Source organism: Pseudorasbora parva, chromosome 17 (assembly GCF_024679245.1).
Source record: "Pseudorasbora parva isolate DD20220531a chromosome 17, ASM2467924v1, whole genome shotgun sequence".
NCBI lineage: Eukaryota > Metazoa > Chordata > Actinopteri > Cypriniformes > Gobionidae > Pseudorasbora > Pseudorasbora parva.
This window is the reverse complement of record NC_090188.1, coordinates 2,682,541-2,708,498: the sequence shown is the minus strand read 5'-3', so window position 1 is coordinate 2,708,498 and position 25,958 is coordinate 2,682,541. Positions and strand designations below refer to the sequence as shown.

At 38.6% G+C, this 25,958-nt stretch overlaps 1 protein-coding gene across 1 annotated transcript in view; it reads left to right on the top strand.

The window, feature by feature from the left end:
• Window positions 1–25,958, top strand: part of dntt (deoxynucleotidyltransferase, terminal) — a 194,231-nt gene that overhangs the window by 71,350 nt on the left and 96,923 nt on the right. The window contains exon 8 of the mRNA XM_067422152.1: window positions 23,559–23,661. Coding sequence (XP_067278253.1) covers window positions 23,559–23,661 — 103 coding nt within the window. The remainder of the gene's footprint in view (window positions 1–23,558; window positions 23,662–25,958) is intronic.

Genomic DNA, 25,958 nt, shown 5'->3' with positions numbered 1-25,958 from the left:
CCTACACAACAGATAACAGATGCCGCGCAAATGAAAACAAAAGCCTTTTTGAAGATGTGAGGGTGTTTTATAGTAACTCGAGGAACGTGAGCCGTGACTTTTGGTCACGTCACTGCCGCTGTCACAGTGTTAATGAAGTTAGATGTCTTTAATCTGTTAGCTGGTGTTGTTTTATCAGCTTCACGGTTGAGTCAGGCACAAACTAAAATTGAAATGTGTGTTTGATTTATTATGTGAGGTTCACAGAGCCAACATATAGTGTGATAGTGTACAAACTTGCCTCAGGCTTCTTTCAAAACTTCGAGCAAAATATGTGAATCCTCCTAGAGCGAGCAGACTCGCTGCAGACCTCCAGCCTGTTCTGACTTTGGGCGTTTTATCTCTGTCTTACTGATCAGACTTCAAGCAGACAATGAAATATCCAAAGAATCCCCAGACTTACATTGATGGAGTGTTCTGAGTCTATCATCATTTATGTGTGTGTGTGTGTGTGTGTGTGTGTGTGTGTGTGTATGCATTTATATAGACAGTACCGGTCAAAAGTTTGAAAACATTACAGTAGCCAGCAGCCATATCATCCTGTAACCCTAGACTGGTTTCCCACTGAAACTTAGCAGGGCTGAGCCTGGTTAGTATCTGGATGGGAGACCAACTGGGAAAACTAGGTGTTAGTGGCCAGCAGGGGGCGCTCACCCTGTGGTCTGTGTGGATCCTAATGCCATTGGCATCAGAAGCAAATAAAAAGTGGGTGGGTCCTCTCTCTAAGATTTTTTTTTTTTACTGGAGTACCGTTAGATGCCATTTACATTAAAGACAAATATTCCGCCATTAACTAAACGATTGATTGGGACATACAAAATTATGAACATCACTGATTTATTTGCTGTGTCTATAGTGTAGGGGTAAGAGACGCATGTCATTAAGTTCTGACGCAAAGAGTTTCGGATCGGCCTTTTGCTGAACTCGCTCTACTCCCTTTTCCCATCACATATCAGATTTATGATATGTGATATACACACAAGGCATTTATTTTCAATAAAAATGGAGGCAATATTAGAAAAGTGGAAAAAAAGTGTCTAACGTGTTTAATAATAAGTGTTTTTCAGTTAGGTAAACAGACGTGCTGAATTAGAGACGATAAAAGTGAGTGGGTCTTGTCCCACACACACACACACACACACACACACACACACACACACACACACACACACACACACACACACACACACACACACACACACACACACACACACACACACACACACACACACACACACACAATGGTTCAGACGCCCATGCCTACACTGTAAAAAAATATTTAGAAAAAAAGTTACCTGGTTGCCTTAAAATTTTGAGTTAATAGAATGAACATTTTTTGAGATTTGACAACCTTTATTAAAATATTATTAAGAGATTTTGTAAGCATATTGGGTAATTGTGTGTTTTATTTCTGATGACGCAGCCAAATAGCGCTATTTTCATGATTTATCACATTTTGTATGTGGTTCAGATACAATCATATTTTGAGTTTCTATTTATTAAACAAATTTCCTTCATTGTTTCAACTCAAATTTTTAATTTCAATAAACTCAACATTTTAAGGCAACCAGGTTACTTACTTTTTTAAGTTAAACCAACAAAAACCAACACATTTTTTTTACAGTATAATGCCCCAGTATAGTGATGGGGACACTGTACTGTCAAAGAGCACCGTCCTTCGGATGAGACGTTAAACCGAGGTCCTGACTCTCTGTGGTGGTTAAAGATCCCAGGATGTCCTTCGATAAAGAGTAGGGGTGTAACCCCGGCATCCTGGCCACATTTGCCCATTGGCTTCTGTCCATCATGGCCTCCTAATAATCCCCCTCTCCTGATTGGCTTAATCACTGTCTCCTCTCCTCCAATCAGCTGGTGTGTGTGGTGAGCGTTCTGGCGCAATATGGCTGCCATCGCATCATCCAGGGGATGCTGCACATTGGTGGTGGTGTGAAAAGCCCCCCTTCTAAATGTAAAGCGCTTTGAGTACCCCAAAAAGCGCTATATAAATGTAATTAATTATTATTATTACTATATAGAAGTAATCTCTCATGCTGATCAAGGCTGCATTTAAAAAAAAATCAAAAATACAGTAAAAATTGTGAAACATTATTAGAATTCAAAAAAACTGTTTTCTATGTGAATATACTATAGTAAAGTGTAATTTATTCCTGTGATCAAAGCTGAATTTATCATCATTACTCTATCAGTCACATGATTCTTCAGAAAATTTAGCTTTGCATCACAAAAAATAAATTTTATTACAAAGTTTATTAACATAAACAATATTTCACAATATTACAGTTTTTTTCTGTATTTCTAAAATATGTTTTCAGACTTTTGACCCGTACTGTATACGTGACCCTGGAGCACAAACTCAGTCCTGCGTCTCACGAGTATATCTGTGGCAATAGCCAACAATACATTGTGGGTTAAAATTATCCATTTTTCTTTTATGCCAAAAATCATTAGGACATTAAGTAAACATCATGTTCCATGAAGATATTTTGTAATTTTACTACCGTAAACATATCAAATGTATTATTAGTAGTTGTATTAATTATTAATAATCTTATCTCAGCCAAATCTTTTCCTAACAAACCATACATCAGTGGAAAGCTAATTTATTCAGATTTCAGAGTATAAATCTCAATTTAAAAAAACTGACCCTTATGTCAAGGGTCACATGTATACAGTGGTGGCCAAAAGTGATATTTGCTGATTTATTATCAATGTTGGAAAAAGTTCTGCTTAATATTTTTTTAGAACCTGTGAAACTTTGTTTCATACAAAAGCCCTGAACCGCAAAGTAAAAAAAAAAAAAATCTATAATTTTGAGAATAAAGTCAAAACATTTCGAGAATAAAGTCGTTATATTTTTTTAGTATAGATCTGCGCTGGAGGTCTAACTGCTTCTGACATGGATAATAGTTGCTTTTTACTTTTATCTAGGATTTCAAAAGGAAATTTTACAGCACAAAATGTTATCTACCAACATGACATATGTCTTCTTAGGACGTTACAAAATATACTGCGCAGGAATAAACTTTACAGGCGAAAACACTTTTCAGACTGCATGAGGTAGCCAGCTTATACCCGAGGAAATCAAGGGATCAGGCCAAATGACTAGATACAGATTGATGCATTTAAATGCGTCCAAAACGGATTTAATGTCTTGTCTTTTTAAAAGTATGAAGGAACATAATGTCAAACTGACATGTAATGTTATGTACTATATATATATATATATATATATATATAGGTGGCATTAATTTTTTCTAAACAAAATTGAGCACGTAGAGGTAAATTAATACTCAAAAGAAATCCTACATTACATTTTCTGATGTGTAGGCTAATTGTTGAAATATCATCCCCAGAACATGCACCACCATGCAACTATGAGCAGACAAAGCATAATGGGGGGTGTTATTATTTAATTATTATACAAGTTCTCAAAAAATTGAGCACGTAGAGGTATTGATAAATGTTTTCTCTAAATGAATTCTGCTTTAAAACATTTTCTGATGTGTAATTGTTGAAATATGATCCCCAGAACATGAACCTCCATGCAACTGTATGAGCTGACAAAGCATAGGCTACTGGTGGTGTCATTTATTTAATTACAAGTTCTCAAGAAATACACACCGTAGAGATATAGAGAAGTGTATTCTATAGATGGATGATGAAAGTTTTCGGCCCCCTGTTCAAATACACTGCCGGCTGGCACAGGACTGTAACGTCAATGAGGCTGCGTTTGTAATTTTGACTTAAATCTCGAAATGTTTCGACTTTATAATCTCAAAATGTTTCGACTTTATAATCTCGAAATTATAGATTTTTTTTTTTTTTTTTTACATGTTTTTTTTTTTTTACTTTGCGGTTCAGGGCTTCCGTAGTTTAAGGATTCAGTGATGAATAAATATTTAAAAGGAACACCATGTATTAAAATATGAATATTTTCTAACAATATAAATCTTTACTATCTCTTCTGATTAATTTAACACATCCTTGCTAAAAAAGAAAGGAGCCATTCTACCGAATGGGTGACATTTGTGTCCCCAGGACATTATATGAATAAAAAAATCATGAAAATTAACTCTAAAATGCATTTTATTATTAAGCAAAGTGTCCCGCATATTAAGCTAAATGAAAAATTTAAATATTTGATTAAAAACATCAATAAAAACTACCTAGATCAGTAAGAAAATAGCATTTGTTGCATGTCCCCACTCTCTATCTCTGTACTTTACAATTAAATATAATGATTAAAATCCTTCAGAAATAGTATTTTTTTTGCATTGTTGCGTGACTTTATACACAATCTATGCTTTTTTTAAAAATAAAATCATGACAAAAAAATATTTTATCTAATATTTTAAATAAAAAAAATGTTTTAGTCATGTCCCCGGGTTTTCACTCAGTCCTGTTACCGTAACCCCCCCCCCCCAAAAAAACTTGGAACATTCCACAAGACACATTTTCAACAGGAAGTTGCATCATCTACATCTTCTGGAGGCAATGGGAAGACCAAAAGTAAGGCCTCTCATTTTATTTTCTGTATATTTGATGATATTGCAACTTCAGAAATCTCTCACACACATAAGCTATGCACACTATACATACATACATATATATATGTAAGTCCCTGACAAAAGTCTTGTCGCTTGTGTACAAATTGACCTAAAGTGCCGCTGAAATATATTTCTAATCAAGATTTTTTTTTACAAGAAATGGCTCATTTTAATCCCACCAGCTTTTGTGATAATGTTTCAGTGAAAAACTAAACTTTCAAAAAGTATTCTAATATTCACAGCTTGGTAAAGCCCATTGAGTCAATTTTTGCAAAGACATAAGTGTTGTCACCTTGTCATATGAGCTTCACCTGTGACTAATAATGGATCAATTAGGTCTCAAGTGTGTATAAAAAGAACCCCAGTACGCTAGACCTTCACATCAACTGCAACTAGACCTCTGCAAACATGCCTAAGATTCACCCTGAGACTAAAGTTTTGATTATCAAGAGGCTGAAGACCAGATCCACTGAATCTTCTGTTGAATTACACCACAGTCGCTGCAAATATTGCAGGAGACCTACTGGAGCCAGAATGGATCCGAGATTAACCCAGAAAACAGTGAAGTTTGGTGGCGGAAAAATCATGGTCTGGGGTTACATCCAGTATGGGGGTGTGCGAGAGACCTCCAGGATGGAAGGCAACATCAATAGTCTAAAATACCAAGAAATCTTAGCTACCTCTTATATTCCCAACCATAAAAGAGGCCAAATTCTGCAGCAGGACGGTGCTCCATCGCATACTTCCATCTCCACATCAAAGTTCCTCAAGGTGAAGAAGATCAAGATGCTCCAGGATTGGCCAGCCCAGTCACCAGACATGAACATCATTGAGCATATGTGGGGTAGGATGAAAGAGGACGCATGGAAGACGAAACCCAAGAATATTGATGAACTCTGGGAGGCATGCAAGACTGCTTTCTTAGCTATTCCTGATGACTTCATCAATAAATTGTATGAATCCTTGCCAAACCGCATGGATGCAGTCCTTCAAGCTCATGGAAGTCATACAAGATATTACATTTGGATCTCACAGCACCACAACTTAATTTGCTGACATATTTTTGTATTTGCTGTAAATTTGTTCAATTTCTGTATAGGCGACAAAACTTTTGTCTTGCCAAAATTTGACCTTTCTGTCTTGATTAAATGATAAATATTTTTTCTGTGAAAATTATTTGTTTCAGTGCATTAAACATCATTTGGGAGGGTTTTAGCTTTTCATATGAGCTATTTCTAACAGCAATGAATTAATTAAAAGTCAGGTTAATATCAGGTATTTCTAGAAAATAGATAAGCGACAAGACTTTTGTCAGGGACTGTATATATATACATACACACACACACAGTCCGCATTCATTCCTGTTACACAATGTTCAGTCCTGTTATTAAATTGTTAAACCACTGATTTTTTCAATTGTGTTATGTTTATTATTTATCCAATAGTTTCATTTATTACATGATACATTTTTTTTTTATTTATAGATTTGAGGTTTGGGTCTCCTTTAAAATGAAAAAATGGCTTTTGTTTTTTAAAAGAAATACACCTTGTGTGCATAAATACTGATTTTTAGAGACAAATTGAAATGATTTAAACATGCAACCAACCATGTCTTTAAAATAAGCACGTTTGTGAAATGAAAACAAATAGATCAGTTGACATTTCTTTTAAACTTGTTTTTTAAAAGACACATGTTTTTTGGTAACAGGACTGAGAAAAATGCATCCATCTCCCTCTTTGAAACCTTATAAAAAATAAAATAAAGTTACCTGAGATTGACCAATATACATTTTGAACAGTGAAATATGTGTTTTATTAGAATCAGTGTTGAAAAAAGATAAAAAATGTGTTTAATTTTTAAAAGTTACAACAGGCAAATGTCACCCATTCGGTGGAATGGCCCAAAGAACAAATATTACTGACGCCAAGCTTTTGAACAAAATTGTATATTGTTACAAAAAAATATTAGATTTTTCAAATTTTAAATCATTTTAAATAAATACTATTCTTTTTTTATTAACTTTTTTAAATCAAAAAAGTATAACAGGTTTCAAAAGAATATTAGGCTGAACTGTTTCCAATATTGATAATAAATCAGCATATTAGAATTATTTCTGAAGGATCATGTGACACTGAAGAAAGTCAGCTTTGCATAACAGAAATAAATTATATTTTAAAGTATAGTAACATAAAAAAGAATTAAATTAATAATAATATTTCACAATATAACATTTGGTTCTGTATTTTTGAAAATGTTTTCAAACTTGCTGTATATATACAGTAGTGACCAAAAGGGATGTTTGTCTGCAAAAAATAAGTACATTATATATATAAAGAATTAAGCGCTCAGATTTTGTAGCTCGATAAAGCCATCACAATCCTCTGTGAAACTGCACGTTAGCCACCGCATTCATCAGGAACTGGCATTTGACATTGACGGAGGGTGTAATTGAGCGAGTGTGTTGAATTCGGCGACTATAGAGCTATTAGTCACGGGTGCTTTATGAGTTTTCCTCACATGACATTTCTCTATATCTCAGGATGACTAATGTGACCGAGCATCAGTGTAACGGGATTACGACATCATGTTTACCTCCAAACGGTCTTCTAAAACTTTACAGCTCAAAATGCAAATCTGCGGGTCTGTCGAGGCTAAGCTGTGGTGAAATCTGCTGTTTGAACCGTGACAGTTTTAGTGATGTCTAGATTTACCGTAGGAATAGCTTCCGCTTTAACATCTACAGAGGATCAGGATATACACACACACAGCGACAGACTTCCCAGTCTCCTCAAGCCGAGCGCGGATGCAGCAGGCCTACGAGAACGGGGAGATCTTCACTTCTGAAGAGAAGTTTGTTCCGCTCAAGGTGACGCTGTAACAGCCAAATCTAATCACATAAATAAACGAGGAGGGCTCAATCAGCACTTAAAGGGTTAGTTCACCCAAAAATTAAATGTCTGTCATTAAAGGACAACTCCGGTGAGAAATGACCCTAGGGGTAATTAACAGATGGTTACCGAGTAGATCGTTCTCTGGGATGCGTTTTCATGAAAATCGAATGTAAAGAGTTTTATCTCTAAAAACAGATTAGCTTATAACACTAGTCTATGGGACACAGGGTAGACACAGGGTGGTAAAATTAAATCGCCAGTTAAAACCACTAACAAGGCTCAAAATAGCCTCACACTAACACGGTAGCATAATGAGGGTCCCTACATGCAAACCGAAGCATTGAGAACTTTGTAAGAGTACAAACAGTTTAATAAGAAGATACTTTATAAACATAGTGCCTTACGCGTTCACGGACAGGCGCCATCTTGGAAAACAACAAATCAATCCACGAGTGCTGTTCTAAGTGAGCTGGTCGATAGGAATTAAGTTTGTGAAATGTAATAACATGGACATTTTTGTATTTATTTATTAATTTTCTCTGTCGCGTTCAGTGTTTTCTTCCTGAAACAACGGACCATATGAGATTCCAAGTCACAGTTCATCACTTAGCAGAGCTCTCGTCGCTCGATGAGTCGAGACTGTTTTCCAAGATGGCGCCTGTCCGTGAACGCGTAAGGCACTATATCAATGCAAAGGAATGCAGGAAGTGCTGCACAGGGTGTAGGATCTCGGTGCTCTTTGGTTGTGTAGGATAGTTAAGTCTAAATGCAAAAGTAGTCCAAGGCACTCGATGGGTGTATTGAGAAAGTTAAAAAGCCTTTATTTTTTCATGGCTTAAACATTTAAAAAATTGGTGACAGAGACACCTACGCATTGCGGCTTTACATGCCTTCGTCAGGGTGTGTATAACAAACAACATCTCAAGCTCATTTCTAACCAGTCATTAATTGATCTAATTACAGACACCTGGTCATTCAGTGTGCGTGTGTGTGTGAGAGAGAGAGAGAGAGAGAGAGAGAGAGAGAGAGAGAGAGAGAGAGAGAGAGAGAGAGAGAGAGAGAGAGAGAGAGAGAGAGAGAGAGAGAGAGAGAGAGAGAGAGAGAAAGAGAGAGAGAGCGAGAGAGAGCGAAAGAGAGAGACTGAGGGAGACAGAAAAAAAAAAAAAAAAATTATATTATACATACATACATACATATATACATACATATATATATATATATATAAACATACATACACATACACATACGCAAACACACACATACATACATATAAAAAAAAAAACAATATTGTATATATTCAACAATAACATTAAGTAAAACAGCAATACATAAATCAAGTAATTCATATAATTAAGTTCAATGCAATTCAAATACGTTCAATAATATTACTAGAAATGACTAAATTATATTACAAAAATGGTACAAAATCTAGCTCTCCGTTTAAGCCTGGAATTAAGCATTTCCAGGCTTAAACGGAGAGCTAGATTTTGTACCATTTTTGTTTCTTCATTCTTATTTTAAGCAAAAACTCTCTTAATTTTGAGTTATTTTCCCCCAAAACAAAACAATATTTTTTTACTTGTCTAGTGAATGTTTCTTAATGTAAGAATGTTTTAGATATTTAGACTAGAAACAAGACAAAAATACTAAGTAAGAAAGCATTTTTTTGCAGTGTGACCAGATATGATCTCCCAATACTGGAATGAAAGGGAATTTTTACTACAATCTAAACATTGGGTTGAGAAGTCACCACTGCCATTATGGGAGATTTATTATGCTGTTGCTATGGGGTTATGGGAAATTACTTTGGTGTTGCTATGTGGTTTCTAGGCTGCTGTTGGAGATTACTACGGTGTTTTGCTCAGTGGTTGCTAGGGTGTAATGGGAGATTACTATGGTGTTGCTAGGGTGTTGTGGGAGATTACTATGGCGTTGCTATGCAGTTTATAGGTTGCAAAGGGAGGTTACTAAGGTTTTGCCAGGGTGTTATACAAGATTATTGTGGTGTTGCTATGCAATTGCTAGGTCGATTACTATGGTGTTGTTATGGGAGAGTACTAGGTGTTGCTAGGGTGTTATTGGAGATTACTAGGGTGTTTCTATGTAGTTTCTAGGTTGTAAAGGGAGGTTATTGTGGTGTTGCCAGGGTGTTATGGGAGATTACTAGGTGTTGCTAGGGTTGTGATGGGAGATTATTAGGTGTTGCTAGGGGTATATAGAGACAGAGCTTATTTAGGCCACGCCCACACCAGGGGGGAGACAATCCAACGCTCTCCATTGACTCTGTATTGTGTGAAGGCGTCGCGTCCTCTTTTTTTACTTATAACAAACAATAAAGCAATGTCTAAAAGCTGATTTGTGACAAGATGTGCAGCACACAAGCTAAAAAACACATAGCTAAGTTTTTATAAGCTCTCGACCCTAAAAAAATGAGTGTTTAAGCAGCGAAAGTGAACACAGGCAATAAGACATGAAGCTTCAGCAGGAAGAATGGGTCCGTTTTGGGATCCTGACCCTCAGTATGTCTCAGTATGCCTACGTGTGCAGTAAACATGTTATCAAATATCCAAATGTCAGTTTTATATATTATATTTCCTGTCTCGGATTACCTTCCCCTCCAGTGGGCGTAGTTCTCTCTGTAATATAACATCTTGCGTTTGTCTCTATTGCCTGTATCCACTTTTTTGTCTTTAAACGTTCGTTTTTTGGGTCAGCAGCTTATAAAAACTTCTGGGTTTTTGTTCCGGGGTTCTTTAGCTTGTTTTCTGCACACCTTGTCACATATCAGCTTTTAGACATTGTTCGTTTTTTAGTAATAAGTCTGAAATGATAAGGAGGCCGCCTCACACAATAGAAAGTCAATGGAGACGGTTGGTTTGTTTTCCCCCCCGGTGGGCGTGGCTTCAGATTATGACGCGTGTCGCTCTGTCTCTATTGGAGATTTCTATTGTGTTGTTAGGTTGTGATGGGAGAGTACTAGGTGTTGCTAGGGTGTTATTGGAGATTACTATGGCGTTGCTATGCAGTTGCTATGGAGTTATGGGACTATAATAGTCATAGTTACTAGATCATGGTTAGGTGGTTTATTGGGGTATTTAAGTTGGTTCTTACTGTGTCAAGTGAAAAGAGTCTAATAATTTGTACCCCCCCCCCCCCATAATCATTAGTAATGATGCTCGACGTGCCAAACACTCGTAATAAATGAATTGATTAATCAGTTTATTGGTGTGTGTGTGTGTGTGTGTGTGTGTGTGTGTGTGTGTGTGTGTGTGTGTGTGTGTGTGTGTTTGACTTCCTCTTCCAATGGCAGGCTCATCTTCTCCCTCATCCCTGTGAAAGCCACAGAAGTCAGAAGGGTTTAATTTAGCATTTCAGCTCTTAAGCTCTTCTAAAGATCTGTGGTGTCTGAGAAGCAGAAATACTGTCTCCTAAACCGAGGGATTTCAGCATGACATCAAATAAATAGCTGTCATGTAATATCTAGTAAGCCAAAAATGATTTTTCAGGAGGTCTTTATGTGTGTGCGACACCAGATCAGCCGTATAGGTTTACATTAGTGCATATATTACACTTAAAGGGACAGATCTCACAAAAATAAGCTTTCTGTCATCATTTACTCAGGAATTTCTTTTATTTTGCAGAATACAAAAGTTCATGCTGTGTTTTTCCATATAAAGAAAGAGAACGGGGACAGTAGAGCCCTATGAGTTCCGGTTATAAGTCCAGAGTCACTTCATGAGCATTTTACCGTTTAATTTGACGAAATCTATCGTCATATCAAACACACAGAAACTCAAAGGTGTTCGTGGCAACCCGTCAAAATAAAAGTCCCGTTTAACTTAAATAAATTGTGACATATATTATATATTGCTATTGTACAGTGGAATGTAAGTCTTAATATAGTAATAATAATAATAATGCATGGTGGTGCATGTTCTGGGGATCATATTTCAACAATTAGCCTACACATCAGAAAATGTAATGTAGGATTTCTTTTGAGTATTAATTTACCTCTACGTGCTCAATTTTGCTTAGAACTTTTGAATAAATGAACATTTGCCACACACACACACACACACACACACACACACACACACACACACACACACACACACACACACACACACACACACACACACACACACACACACACACACACACACACACACACACACACGCGCGCACATACACACACACACACACACACACACACACACATGTTGGTCTATGTGGTTTACAGGGACTCTCCACAGGCGTAATGGTTTTTATACCGTACAAACCGTATTTCCTATCCCCTTACACTGCCCCTGCCCCTAAACCTACCCATCACACACACACACACACACACACACACACACTGCCCCTGCCCCTAAACCTACCCACCACACACACACACACACTGCCCCTAAACCTACCCATCACAGGAAACATTCTGCATTTTTACTTTCTCAAAAAAACATAATTTAGTATGTTTTTAAGGCCATTTGAATTATGAGGACATTTGATATGTCCTCATAAACCACATTTATAGTGTAATACCAGTGTAATACCCATGTAGTTATACAAATTTGTGTCCTCATAAACCACATAAACAGGCTCACACACACACACACACACACACACACACACACACACACACACACACACACACACACACACACACACACACACACACACACACACACACACACACACACACACACACACACACACTCTTCTGCATAACGCTAACCACAAAATTACAGAAACTCCTCTAAATGTCCATCATAACTGAACATTAAACACTAATATTAACTAATAACATCTTTCCCTTTTCTAAAAAACACATAAAATAAGACTTTAATCCGTACATTTACTCTCCTAGCGCAGTCTCTTGCAAAGCATGCTGGGAACTACAGATCCACTGCCCAGTTAGTGATGTCAGCACAAATATTTCATGTAGTTTTAACGCAAATAAATAAAGTAAACTTCAGTTTTAAATATATAAGGCTGATTGAACACCAGGGCCGGCCCGTGGCGTAGGCGGAATAGGCAAATGCTAGGGGCGCCAAAATGAGAGATTTTTCCGGTTTTATTACTGTTACTTTTTATTAATATTAATTCAAAATATTACCAAAAAAACCTTAAACAAATCCCCAGACTCTTCCCAGACCACCGCATGAATCTCCTTCTGCCCAGCGAGTGCTTTAGTGTGTCCGATATTGAACGCGGGATCAGTTTAACGTTGGGAATTTGTTGTCGCGTCGCCTCTCGGGCATCTAACAGACAGGAATGCTTTCGCTTTTAATGTGCTTGTTTGCTCGCGCCAGTGAAAGTTGGGAAGTTGCCTAATTATTTATGACGGATGGCCAATGTGTCAAAAAGACCGAAGCCCTCTGATACAGGAATATAAAGGAATAAAGGGATAAAGACAGAGGTGAAGTGATGAAATGAATGAACAGTTGATCTAAATGCATTATCTAAATATGAATGTTTGCTAATTAATTCCAGTTATTTTTATCTTAAACTTTATGTAAGCAACTGTTCTGGGTGATCAGAATCTGTAAAAAATCAGTTGTTTATAAACATTTATAAACATATATATATATATATATATTTAATAGCCTAATGTTTTTACTCAGTTGTGCAATTGTAAGGGGATATATGGTGTTTGTAAAATTTATTTTCTGAAATTAGTAATGATATTTATATACAGGTTTATCTAAAATAGCTAAAAAAACAAAAACAAAATGCACAATAAATATAAAAAATTCTTAAAAAATGTAATTCATGGTGAAAATATTAGCATGCATAGTTTAGTGAAGGATTATATTCGTATACACACATTTTTGTATATATATATATATGTGTGTGTGTGTGTGTGTGTGTGTGTGTGTGTGTGTGTGTGTGTGTGTGTGTGTGAGTGTCCTTGTTTATATTACATTGTGGGGACCAGCCAGCGGTCCCCACTTTTCAAAATGCTTATAAATCATACAGGATACGTTTTTTTTGAGAAAGTAAAAATGCAGAATGTTTCCTGTGATGGGTAGGTTTAGGAGTAGTGTGTGTGTGTGTGTGTGTGTGTGTGTGATGGGTAGGTTTAGGAGTAGTGTGTGTGTGTGTGTGTGTTTGTGGGTAGGTTTAGGGGCAGGGGCAGTGTAGGGGGATAGAAAATATTCCATTACGTCTTTGGAGAGTCCCCACAAAGATAGTGAACCAGACGTGTGTGTGTGTGATGGGTAGGTTTAGGGGCAGGGGCAGTGTAGGGGGATAGAAAATACGGTTTGTATGGTATAAAAACCGTAATGGAGAGTCCCCACAAAGATAGTGAACCAGACGTGTGTGTGTGTGTGTGTGTGTGTGTTTTTTTTCAATTATAGAAACACAACCAACATATAAAAACCTTGATACAAGGGGCACCAAGTAAAACCTTGCCTAGGCCAGGGCAGCAAATTGGTCAGGGCCGGCCCTGTTGAACACAAACATCTAATTTCGACACAACTTAATTTAATTAAGTAAAGTAACATAATTTAAATGTGTCTTATCTATGAAGGGCCTGAATCATGTTTTTGAGTGTAAAGATGACTGTTAACACCGCTCTGAGGATAAGCTGGAACTCCCACACACCGGCGTTGGACTTTAGCACATTAGCAAGGCTTGTTGAGTTTTAAATGAACAGTGTCACAATGTTCGCCCACTCAATAAGCTGCTCTAAAGTGACCCCTCGAGACCTTCTTCTCTCACTCGGCTTCACTCTGTTCCCATTAGCTATAGCGCGACACACTTCAAGACGTATCGGGATGATTGCCTTTACAAGACGAGAACGTAATGATGGTATTAGTGGAGGCTAATTCAGTATTGATCATGAAGTGCGATTGTGAATGTTGATGGGACAGTGGGGTTTGTTCACATTTGAACAGTGATAGATCTGGACAGAAACTCATTTAGTGGGTTAATGGCATATATTTGTTTAGGCTTGGTGTTTATAATGAAATGCCACTGTAATTTGTGTGTCGTTTATACTAATATTTGTCATTTCTGTTCCGTTCTGTGTAACATTTTAAGGATTGGTTGTGGAGTGAGAGGCAAGTTATTATTTCTGAAAGTTATTGTAAATTGTAACTTATACACGATATCTGTGATTTTTATTTTCTCTCAACAAAGAAATTTTGACACGGTCCGACTTAAATTCGTTGTTATTATTAACTAAAGGTAAAACTATTAAAACTCATTTTTATGATGTGAAATAAAGCTGAAATAAAATACAATATCAATTAAATTTTATAAAACAAACAAATATAAAACAAAAACTTAAATCTTAAACTTAAATAAAAAATTTAAAATGTTGCCTCTGCATGTAATTGTAAGCACTAAAATTACTGAAATAATTCAATAATAATTGAAATTGAATTAAAATAATGAAGCTAAACAGAAATTCACACACACACACACACACACACACACACACACACACACACACACACACACACACACACACACACACACACACACACACACACACACACACACACACACACACACACACACACACACACACACACACACACACACACACACACTTATAGTTTTATATAAATAATACTGAAATAACATTTCTCCCTATAAACAAGAGTAAGAAAAATAAAATCACCCAACACAATTTATTTCTACCAAAAATTGCTTTTTAAGAATTTATATTCTAAAAAAAATTTTTTATTATAATAAAATTAGCTTTTTTTTTAAATTAGTTTTTTGCAGTTTTATTTCTATAGCACTTTATATAGTGTTTCAAGGCAGCTCTAAAGGACAACAGTAAACAGCCATTATTCAGTTCAATATCTGTGTAAATTCCTCAATTATGGAACGAGTTCAATTCATGGAGAAAACAGTGATGTCATCATCGGCTCATCCAATAGCGTCAGTGCATTCAGTCCATTCAGATCGGTAATATTGCTGAATATTAAGTGTTAAAGGAAGTTCCCAGTGGACTTAAAGGCAGCCGGCAGGATAAGACAGATCCAGGATTGATTTGTTCTCTCTTATATGTCAGCTCATCCGTGAGACGCTTGGCTTTGCATCTGACGGATCTCCACCAAAGCAGGTGGTCCATCGGTTTATCAGCATCTTCTGAGGCCTGAAGTCATTCTTCCTCTGTGATCTCTTTCATTTTTGGCTGGAAGACTGAGGCCACGAATGAACGCACACGTTTACATGAACACGCTCCAGTAACACGCCTCAGGAGTTTACCTCTGACGAGAGGCTTCCTTCAGACGTGCACCATTTATCCTGCTGTTTGAGATCACTATACGGCGTTTTAATGTCTCTTCTGCTCACCCACACTCAAAAAAATAATAAAATAAAATAAAAATACATTTGATTATAGGGATAGTTCACCCAAAAATGAAAATGTGATCTGCTGACGTGCTCATAAATTGTGTATGACTATAAATCACTGGGTAGGTTTAGGGATGGGGTGTGTGTAGTTGTAAATTAAAAACATTTTTGCTAAATGGAAATATGACAAATGGTGGTAAAAAGTCCACACATTGCATTAAAATTAACACGCATTACATAACGACATGTAACGACAGTCATGCGTCATTTCATGATGTCACGTAACACGACACTGTCATTATTTTCACGGCAGCTAGAGGGCGCATGACTTTAAAACGTAAATATAGGTCGTAATAAGGTGCTTGAAAAACGACCTATAGAGTCGTATTTTTTGGAGGACAGGTTGAAAAAAAAAACATGCTTAGCCTCTCACACTCAGAGCCATTTTTTGGGATTTCCGCCTGGATTTGGCCGACCCAAATTGAAAAGCCTCCCATACACACATACAGTGGTCTCTAAGTTCAAAATGTTGGTGTCATTTTACAGGAAACCCTTTAAAGTTACATAAAACACTGATAAAAGTGAATTGTGAACCCCCAAAAGTAGGCGCCTTTTCATTTTTTTTCATAAATTCATTTTTGAAAGTGTGTAACTCAGGCCCTGTGTGCTCTGCAGACAGTTTGGGCTGCTTCCACTAAATTACAGAAAATAGTGGAAAAAATAAGTTGTCTTGACTGTGTCAAGACAACTTATAACATGTCTGTGTCATGTTGTATGACAGATTTATTCAAATGGGTCTGAAGGGATGACCCCCCCCCCATTCCCTAACCCTGCTACCCCCCTTCACCACCCCCTCCCACCACCTTATACAGTGATATAAATAGGGATGCACCGAATCCAGATTTTTGAGGTTCGGCCGAATACCGAATTCACTGGTTAAGATTCTGCCGAATCCGAAACCGAATACTGAATCCAACTCCCATCCTCAGTCCATTATCACAGTAAACACATTAATGACATAAACAACGTCCACAGCAGTGTATTTTTTATTTAATTTAAATTAAAAAAAAAGACAACATTATGCCAGGATGACTGTGCCGTATTGCTGTCGGTAGATTCCTTCATGCACGACTCTTTTCTCTCGGATGGGAAGTTCGGTTCTTTTCCGCGAAACGGTTCTTTCGGACAGTTCATTTCAATGAACCGGTTAAAAAAAACGGATCACCGGTTCTTTTACGTCCTTACGTAATGACGTCATTTCTATCATCCCGGCGGATGAAAATACATTCAAACACATTCATATAAAGTATTTGTAATCAAAACTTAGTAAAGTAATAATTATTATTGTCATCATCATCATCTTGGATGTTTTTTAATTCATGTTTTGCAAAAGCACTCAATACAGCCACTGTCGTGCAAACACTGATGTTTTACACAGATTAAATAAACTTACATTGACATAACATAAACTTACACAAATCCTTGGTTCACCCGTGCTCATTTATTATCAGCATCTGTTTTCCGAGAGAAACAGCAGCCGTCCCGCTCCGAGAGAAACAGTTCGGTTCAAGACGACGCCATCACGCATGCAGTATCTCAGCTCACCGGTTTTCACAGCAAAACATGTCTCAGTTCAGTGAACTGTTGGAGTTACAACATATACTTCAAGATATTAATTTATTTCTAGTCTGAGGGACTGTCACTCATGTCAGAAAGTGAGTAACGTCCCCGGTTACGACTGTAACCTTAGTTCCCTGAGAACAGGGAACGAGACGCTCCATCGATACCGTGATCCCCAAACCCTCGGCAAGGAGCATGAAGTCTCACACAACATAAAGAAAAAATGTTTCCCTCACAAGGGGGACTTACCAGCTCGCCTCCTGCGCGACGATATCCACCCATAAGTTTTACTCACAGTATGCATGCTTAGGAGCGCAACCGCCTGAGGGTGCGCTTCTCACTGCCCAGCCAGGCGGGGTCTAGAGTATCATCGTCATGGCCTCACTCAGGGCCGGATGTAAGAAGCGCCTGGGGAGACAATGAAGAAGAGCAGTAAATTAGATGTAATTCTTAACTCACCCACCTAAGGGAGGGATATTTCATTCACGCCAACAGCGTTGTTATACTATTCCTCTTCTGTGGGAGTCCGCCTCTTTGCGCCCTGCCCTTAACCGCGGGTAGCATGAGAGGCGATGTTGGCACTCAGGCCCCGTCACTGGTCCGTATGCCTTGACCCCCCCTCGCCTGCCTGGGACCCGGATCTCAGCGGTGTGCGGGTCCTCGGACACCACCACCCGCGCTTCTGCGACACTGGCCCTCGGGCCCTGCTATCGCTGATATGGCGCACAGCTGCGCAGCGCGTCAGGGTATTTTCCCTGATTGAGATCACTCAGCAGGTCTTCCCAGTATACTTGCAACACCGACATGGCGTAAAAGTAGCACCAGGCTGACCCGCTGCCGTGTATGCCCCGCCATCTACACTTCTTGAAACATAGTTGAAAGAAGCTCAGATGGCAGGGTTGGAGCTCTTAGTGTCCCCGCCTACCCGGATCTTTCTAGATTATTCTTAACAGCAATCCGGGGCGAGAACACATACCCATATCCACCCATCCTCCAAACATCAGCGTTTACCACCCGCTGATGTCCGTGAATACACTGAATATGGGTTCTTCCATACCCTCACGATCTCAGTCAGGAGATTAGGAAGGAATGGAAAAGCTCAACTGAGCCAACGGTTTCATGGCCGGGGAGAAATCGATTGTTCCATTTAAACGAGCGATCTCTCCTTTAATGCGCCCACATGACGGCCGCAGCCTGCATGCAGCGCACTCATTACAGCCATCGGCTCAGCATACACGGTCAGGATGGCCGAGAAATTAATTTCCTTTCTCACCAGCCATCCCTACGAGCATTCGTGATTAGTCTCGTCAGTCGCTAGATCGCCGGAGGGAAACGTCCCCTCGCGGCGATCGGCGACCCCATCCGAGGGACTGTGACGTGCATCCGCGCTCAGCCTCATCGTGAGCGGGGACCACATCACTAACCTCAGATGCAAAAACGCTCTTCCCTCAGGAAGAGCGCTAGACGAGAACGGAGCGATCTTGGATTGAAAACTTTGCTCACATTACACACAAATGAACAAATGACTCCACAAGAGCTTGATTGTGCATGCTCTTAATCCCAGGCAGAAAATAAATGAATGTGGATTACCTTTGACTTGAAGCATTCAGACAAAAACAGTCCCTGAAGACGAAGATGCTGGTGTCATGTTTGCAAGGCGCCCTTATATACTTCCTGGTTGGACCTTGATGACATCATAGGCTGTCGCCAGTCAGTAGGATTGCTGTGATTTGATAGTAGCTCAGACACCGGTCACGCTGGAGGCGTTCCCCGTAGCGTCAAGCTGACGCAGCTCGAGTTCCCTTTCGAAAGGGAAGTACAGTAACTTGTGGGATCAGCGCTGATTTGAGACGCGAACCGTTTAGAACGATTCAGTCCGATTTGGTGAACTGGTTCGACCGGATCACTAAAAAGATCTGGTTAAAAAGAACGATTCATCGCGAACCGGACATCCAGCGGCTATTGTTTAGGGTTCTTGCCACCACGAGACAAATCGGCATTGCAAATTGAACATATAGCTCGACTTGAATTGCCTTCTTGTAACTGAAAGTTCTGCCAAACAACATTTTCTGTTCACAAGTTCCATTTTCACTCTCTCACAGCCTACTGCATGCGAACGGTCCACCTAGTAAACACGTTGCCATAATCAACCGCGGCATCATCGACCAGTATCGCCTAGTGCAAGCGGGTTCGCTTCGGTGGACAAAAATTCTAAGGTTCAGCAAAAACCGAACCCAGTCAAAAAGCCCAATATTCGGCCGAATCCGAACCCGAATCCTGGATTCGGTGCATCTCTAGATATAAATGCAATATCCCAGTGTCATTAAATGAATTATACATGCTGGAAACAGCCCAAACTGGGCCCTAAAGTGATTCAGCCAAATCCAGGTGGAAATGGCATCAGAGTAATTTAGTGTAAATACATTACTTTGTGTAAATCAAATGCCAAAGTGATGCATATCTCCAGAAAGTAGAGACTCTAAGCTTTTAAATGGTACCACATAGACATCATAGCTCCTTCACAGACATTTAAAAGGGAAAGTAAAGAAAACCAGAGGTGGACAAACTTCATTACTTGAGTAAAAGTAACAGTACTACTGGTCAAATATGACTCCGTTACAAGTGAAAGTTGTAAAAAACGATTTTTACTTTAGTAAAAGTACAGAAGAATTTGTTTAAGAAGTACTTAAGTATCAAAAGTACATTTCTTTACGTCAGCGCACATCATTTTATTATTGTTGTATAAATGCATATGATGCCATCTTGGTTTAAGCCAGTCAGTGATGCTCCATCTGACACACTAGCATACGACTAACTTAAACTCATTAAAATAAAATAAAAGTTATAAAAGTTATAAAGCTGCTGTCACTTTAAGGCCGAATGCACGGATCCAATACACTGATACACATCTGATATTCTCACACTGTTCACCTTCACTGAAGACAGAATCAACTTTGTTTATGTGAATACTCCACTAAATGAGCATTTGGACATCCGTCTTCTTCCATTTTGCTCTAAACTATAAATCAGTGTTTAATAAATGCTGTGAAATCATTGAACTTCACGAGACTCTACAAGAGTGATTCCTGAAAGGCTTTCTGCAAAAACCCAAACACCTTTTAAAGAAGAAAAAAATCATCACTGACTTTCAAAGCTGCGACAGAAACGACTTTCCACTTCGAGGACCTTGATAGAAATGTAGTGGAGTAAAAAGTACGATATTTGTCTTTCAGGTGTAGTGAAGTTAAAGTCATAAGTTTCCAGAAAAAATTATACTCAAGTAAAGCACAGATACTCAAAAAGTGTACTTAAGTACAGTACTCGAGTAAATGAGCTGTGCTACTGTCCACCTCTGTTGAAAACTCACCCCGAATCATCCCAAACCCATTTTTCCCCGCACAATCAAATTCAAAACTTCCCAATCTGGCAACAATTCAGGACCACATAAATAACTGAAATCATCTGGCGGAGTGATATGTAAATGTAAAGCGGTCAAAACCTGCTGGAACTACTTTAAATAACTGCACGCCTTAAAACGTTCATCAGCCAATCAGATTCAAGTATTCAACAGCTGTAGTATAATATTAGTGTTGATTTGACTGCACGGACACTATCTTAACTTGAATTGAGTAGAATAATGACTATAGAGCTGCTTATAGCGGAATGAATTCATAATTATTGAACTGAACCGAATCAACAATGAGCTGAATAATGTCTTTTTCAAGCAGAACGTGTCTCTGCATCATTGATATTACTTTGAATCTGTATAGTATAAAGCGACGCAGAAATGAATACGACTTGACTCGATGTAGAGTTTATGACGCTGTCCATGTAGACAGCAAGGCCGCTCTCACGCGGTTCAGGAGAGGTGTTGTGTATTATATGTCATAAATCTGTGACTTTACCCTTGAAAAACAACAGGCCCAGAGTTCACTGCAGTTTTCTCTCGACCCAATATTGGCTCCGGCAGTAAATACCTCACTTCTAAACGACGCCCGCACTAAATAATTCGCAAGCTGCATGAATTCTTAAAACATTGCTGTTCTTTTACTTTCGGCTGTGTATGAAAAGCAGCGTTTAATGGCTTAGGTTATATTAAGTTATGTTTACTCGGCACTACTTTAATCCTGCATCTGCGAGCAGAAGAAAAGAGAAATGCAGCTTCAGAGTTTTGAGAGCCTCTTATCCGTGTACTGTGCCTACGCTTGTGTTTTTCACTTCCACCGCCTGCCATTAAACCCAGAGACATTCACATTCATACTCTTTTCTGGTGCTCAGACTCATTTGTGTTGGCTCAAGTGTACATTTACTGTGTTTGGGCTTCAGATGGCCCTTGAATGTGCCACCACCTGATCCATTCTCAAAGCAAATGTGTAATATATGCGTTATTATATCCATCCATATACTGTATAAAGAAGACCAAGGTTGCATTTCAGGAACTACCGCAAGAGTAGCAAGATAGAGTCTAAAGTCCAATTGCGTGAATGCTCGTTTTCTCTTAGAGTGTTGGTTTCGTCAGCTGTAAAATAAAATATATTTAATTGAATCCAGTCCTCCAAACTGAATTTCCAGAATCATATTTTTTAATATCTGTAAGTAAACAGATTAAAACCACAAGATTAAATATAATATAATATATATAATAATTGGACTCGGTTTTTACCCATCAGGAATTGGAGCGAGGTATTAAATGATGAAAGATTGCAAACTTACGGTGTTTATTCATTTGTTTGTTTGTTCATTAATACATTAATAATACATTTTAATTTATTATTATTAATATTATTATTAATATTATATTATATTTCTTTACTTTATTTTTTATTTTTCCTTATTCTATTTTTTATATATATTTTTTAAATTGTGGAATGAAGGATTGTTCATAATAAGTTAATACATTTTTTTCTTTTAATTTATTATTTTAATTAATTGCAAATCTTTTATTTATTTTTATTAATTTAACATCATAATTTGTATTTATTTAATTATTTTATTTTTAATTAAATAATCAATGTATTTTATTAATTCAAAAATTGTCCTTATTTTCTTTGTTTTGTTTTAGTTTCATGTATTTTTTTAAAAATTAATTTAACATAATTATCTTTTTATTTATTTTATGTTATTTTTAATCAATTAATGTATTTAAAAAAATGGTTATATTGTTTTATTTATTTATTTTATTTTAATTAATTTACCACCATGATTTAATATATTTATTTTATATTTTATTTTTATTAATTAATTAATTAATTAAGTAATTAATTAATTAATTAATTAATTAATTAATTCATGTATTTTATATATTTTTTATTATTTTATTTTAATTGATTTATTTTAATTAATGTAACATCATTGTTTAATTAATTAATTAATTAAATTATTATTTTTTATTTTTGTATAAATTGGTGTATTTTATTTATTTTTATTTTATTTTACTATTTATTTTATTTTATTTATTTTTGACAGAATTTTTTTTTTTTTTTTTTTTTTTTTAGGTCACAGTAAGCTTAATTTGCTTAATAGGTTGTAATTCTCATTCATAATTAATAATTTTCTTCCACTGGACAAAACAATGGTTTAATACATTTACCTTTTAATTATTTTAAAATGTTCCTATGTTTGATTTTAATAGTTTTTTCTAAATATTTATCTTACAGTTTAAAGGACCTAAACAGCCATCATTTATATGTATAGAATACCTGTGTTGTTATATTTCCCCTCCATTAGTTGTTATATATCGTTACCTAAATATCCCAGAATTCCTGAATGTGTGCCTACGAGGCCTTTGAGTTTCAGAGACTCATTTTCATAATCTCTCCACACAGCAGTGGAACTCATAAACGGCCTGACAGCTCCGGCAGTCGAGACGCTCTGGATTTAATGACGCAGGCCAAATGGCTGATTTGAGTAATAGAAAACGGCAGAGCCATTAAACGAGCCGTATGTCCCTGTGCGGTTACACACACACACGCTTACTGTGTATCTCATCATATGATCCACATCAAATCCTCCTGCTGACAGAATGTGCATCTTATTTTGTTAAACGCAGACGAGAGTGCACAAGTATTCAGTGTGTAATGTCATTATGGTTTCTGTGTGTGTGTGTGTGTGCGTGTGTGTGTGCAGGGGAAAGGAGTTTGGTCATGATGTGGACTTCATCATTAAAACACCTGAGCCAGGACAAGAGGACGCAGTTCTGCCGGGGGTGATCGAGCGATTCAAAAGCCAGGTAATACTCACTCACTCTCTCACTCACTCACTCGCTCGCTCGCTCGCTCACTCACTCACTCACTCACTCACTCACTCACTCACTCACTCACTCACTCTCGCTCACTCACTCACTCACTCACTCACTCACTCACTCACTCACTCTCGCTCGCTCGCTCGCTCGCTCACTCACTCACTCACTCACTCACTCACTCACTCACTCACTCTCGCTCACTCACTCACTCACTCACTCACTCACTCTCGCTCGCTCGCTCGCTCTCTCACTCACTCACTCACTCACTCACTCACTCACTCACTCTCGCTCGCTCGCTCGCTCGCTCTCTCACTCACTCACTCACTCACTCACTCACTCTCGCTCGCTCGCTCGCTCGCTCGCTCGCTCGCTCACTCACTCACTCACTCACTCACTCACTCTCGCTCGCTCGCTCGCTCGCTCGCTCGCTCGCTCACTCACTCACTCACTCACTCACTCACTCACTCTCGCTCACTCGCTCGCTCGCTCGCTCGCTCGCTCACTCACTCACTCACTCACTCACTCACTCACTCGCTCGCTCGCTCGCTCGCTCGCTCACTCAATTCAATTCAATTGTGCTTTATTGGCATGACATACATGGGTACATATTGCCAAAGCATTTCATAAAGCAAAACAGAAACATACATCAAACATATTCACATTTATATTTATATATACACATAATATACAATACATACATTATTAATCAGGATGTGTTCACTCAGTACATCTCAATTTGTGGCATTTATAGATATGCTGTGCTATATAAGTGGAAGCAGGTCCTTCACCGAGTAAGACCTTCAGTTTTTCGTGATGGTGTAGTGACTGGAAGTCAGGGATAATGTGTTGTATTTGCCCATACAGTGAGTCTCTTAGGGCGGTGTAAGGAAGTGTGCCTCTGTCTCCTGCTCCTGATCTACACTCTCTACAGATACGCTCACTCGCTCGCTCACTCACTCACTCACTCACTCACTCACTCACTCACTCACTCACTCACTCACTCACTCACTCACTCACTCACTCACTCACTCTCGCTCGCTCACTCACTCTCGCTCGCTCGCTCGCTCGCTCGCTCGCTCACTCACTCACTCACTCACTCACTCACTCACTCACTCACTCTCGCTCGCTCACTCACTCTCGCTCGCTCGCTCGCTCGCTCGCTCGCTCACTCACTCACTCACTCACTCACTCACTCACTCACTCACTCACTAACTCACTCACTCACTCGCTCACTCACTCACTCGCTCGCTCACTCACTCACTCACGCACACACTCACTCACTCACTCACTCACTCACTTAATCACTCACTCACTCACTCACTCACTCACTCACTCACACACTCACTCACTCACTCACTCACTCACTCACTCACTCTCGCTCGCTCACTCACTCTCGCTCGCTCACTCACGCTCGCTCGCTCGCTCACTCACTCACTCACTCACTCACTCACTCACTCAATTCAATTCAATTCAATTCAATTCAATTCAATTCAATTCAATTCAATTCAATTCAATTCAATCTCTCTCGCTCGCTCGCTCACTCACTCACTCACTCACTCACTCACTCACTCACTCACTCACTCACTCACTCACTCACTCACTCTCTCACTCACTCACTCGCTCGCTCGCTCGCTCGCTCGCTCACTCACTCACTCACACACTCACACACTCACTCTCGCACGCTCACTCACTCACTCACACACTCACTCTCGCACGCTCACTCACTCTCTCACTCACTCACTCACTCACTCACTCACTCACTCACTCACTCACTCGCTCGCTCAGTCACTCACTCGCTCACTCACACAGCGCGCGCTCGCTCACTCACTCACTCACTCACTCACTCACTCACTCACTCACTCACTCACTCACTCACTCACTCACTCACTCACTCACTCACTCACACACTCACACACTCACTCTCGCACGCTCACTCACTCACTCACACACTCACTCTCGCACGCTCACTCACTCTCTCACTCACTCACTCACTCACTCACTCACTCACTCACTCGCTCGCTCGCTCAGTCACTCACTCGCTCACTCACACAGCGCGCGCTCGCTCACTCACTCACTCACTCACTCACTCACTCACTCACTCACTCACTCACTCACTCACTCACTCACTCACTCACTCACTCACACACACACACACTCACATCCATTTCTCAATGCATTCAACGCCTGACCTCGCGCTCTGCTTTAGAAAAGATGACCTACTTTAAAGAATAAACTTGTCAGTTATAAACCAACATTTATTCAGACACCTTCAAAATGTTCACATT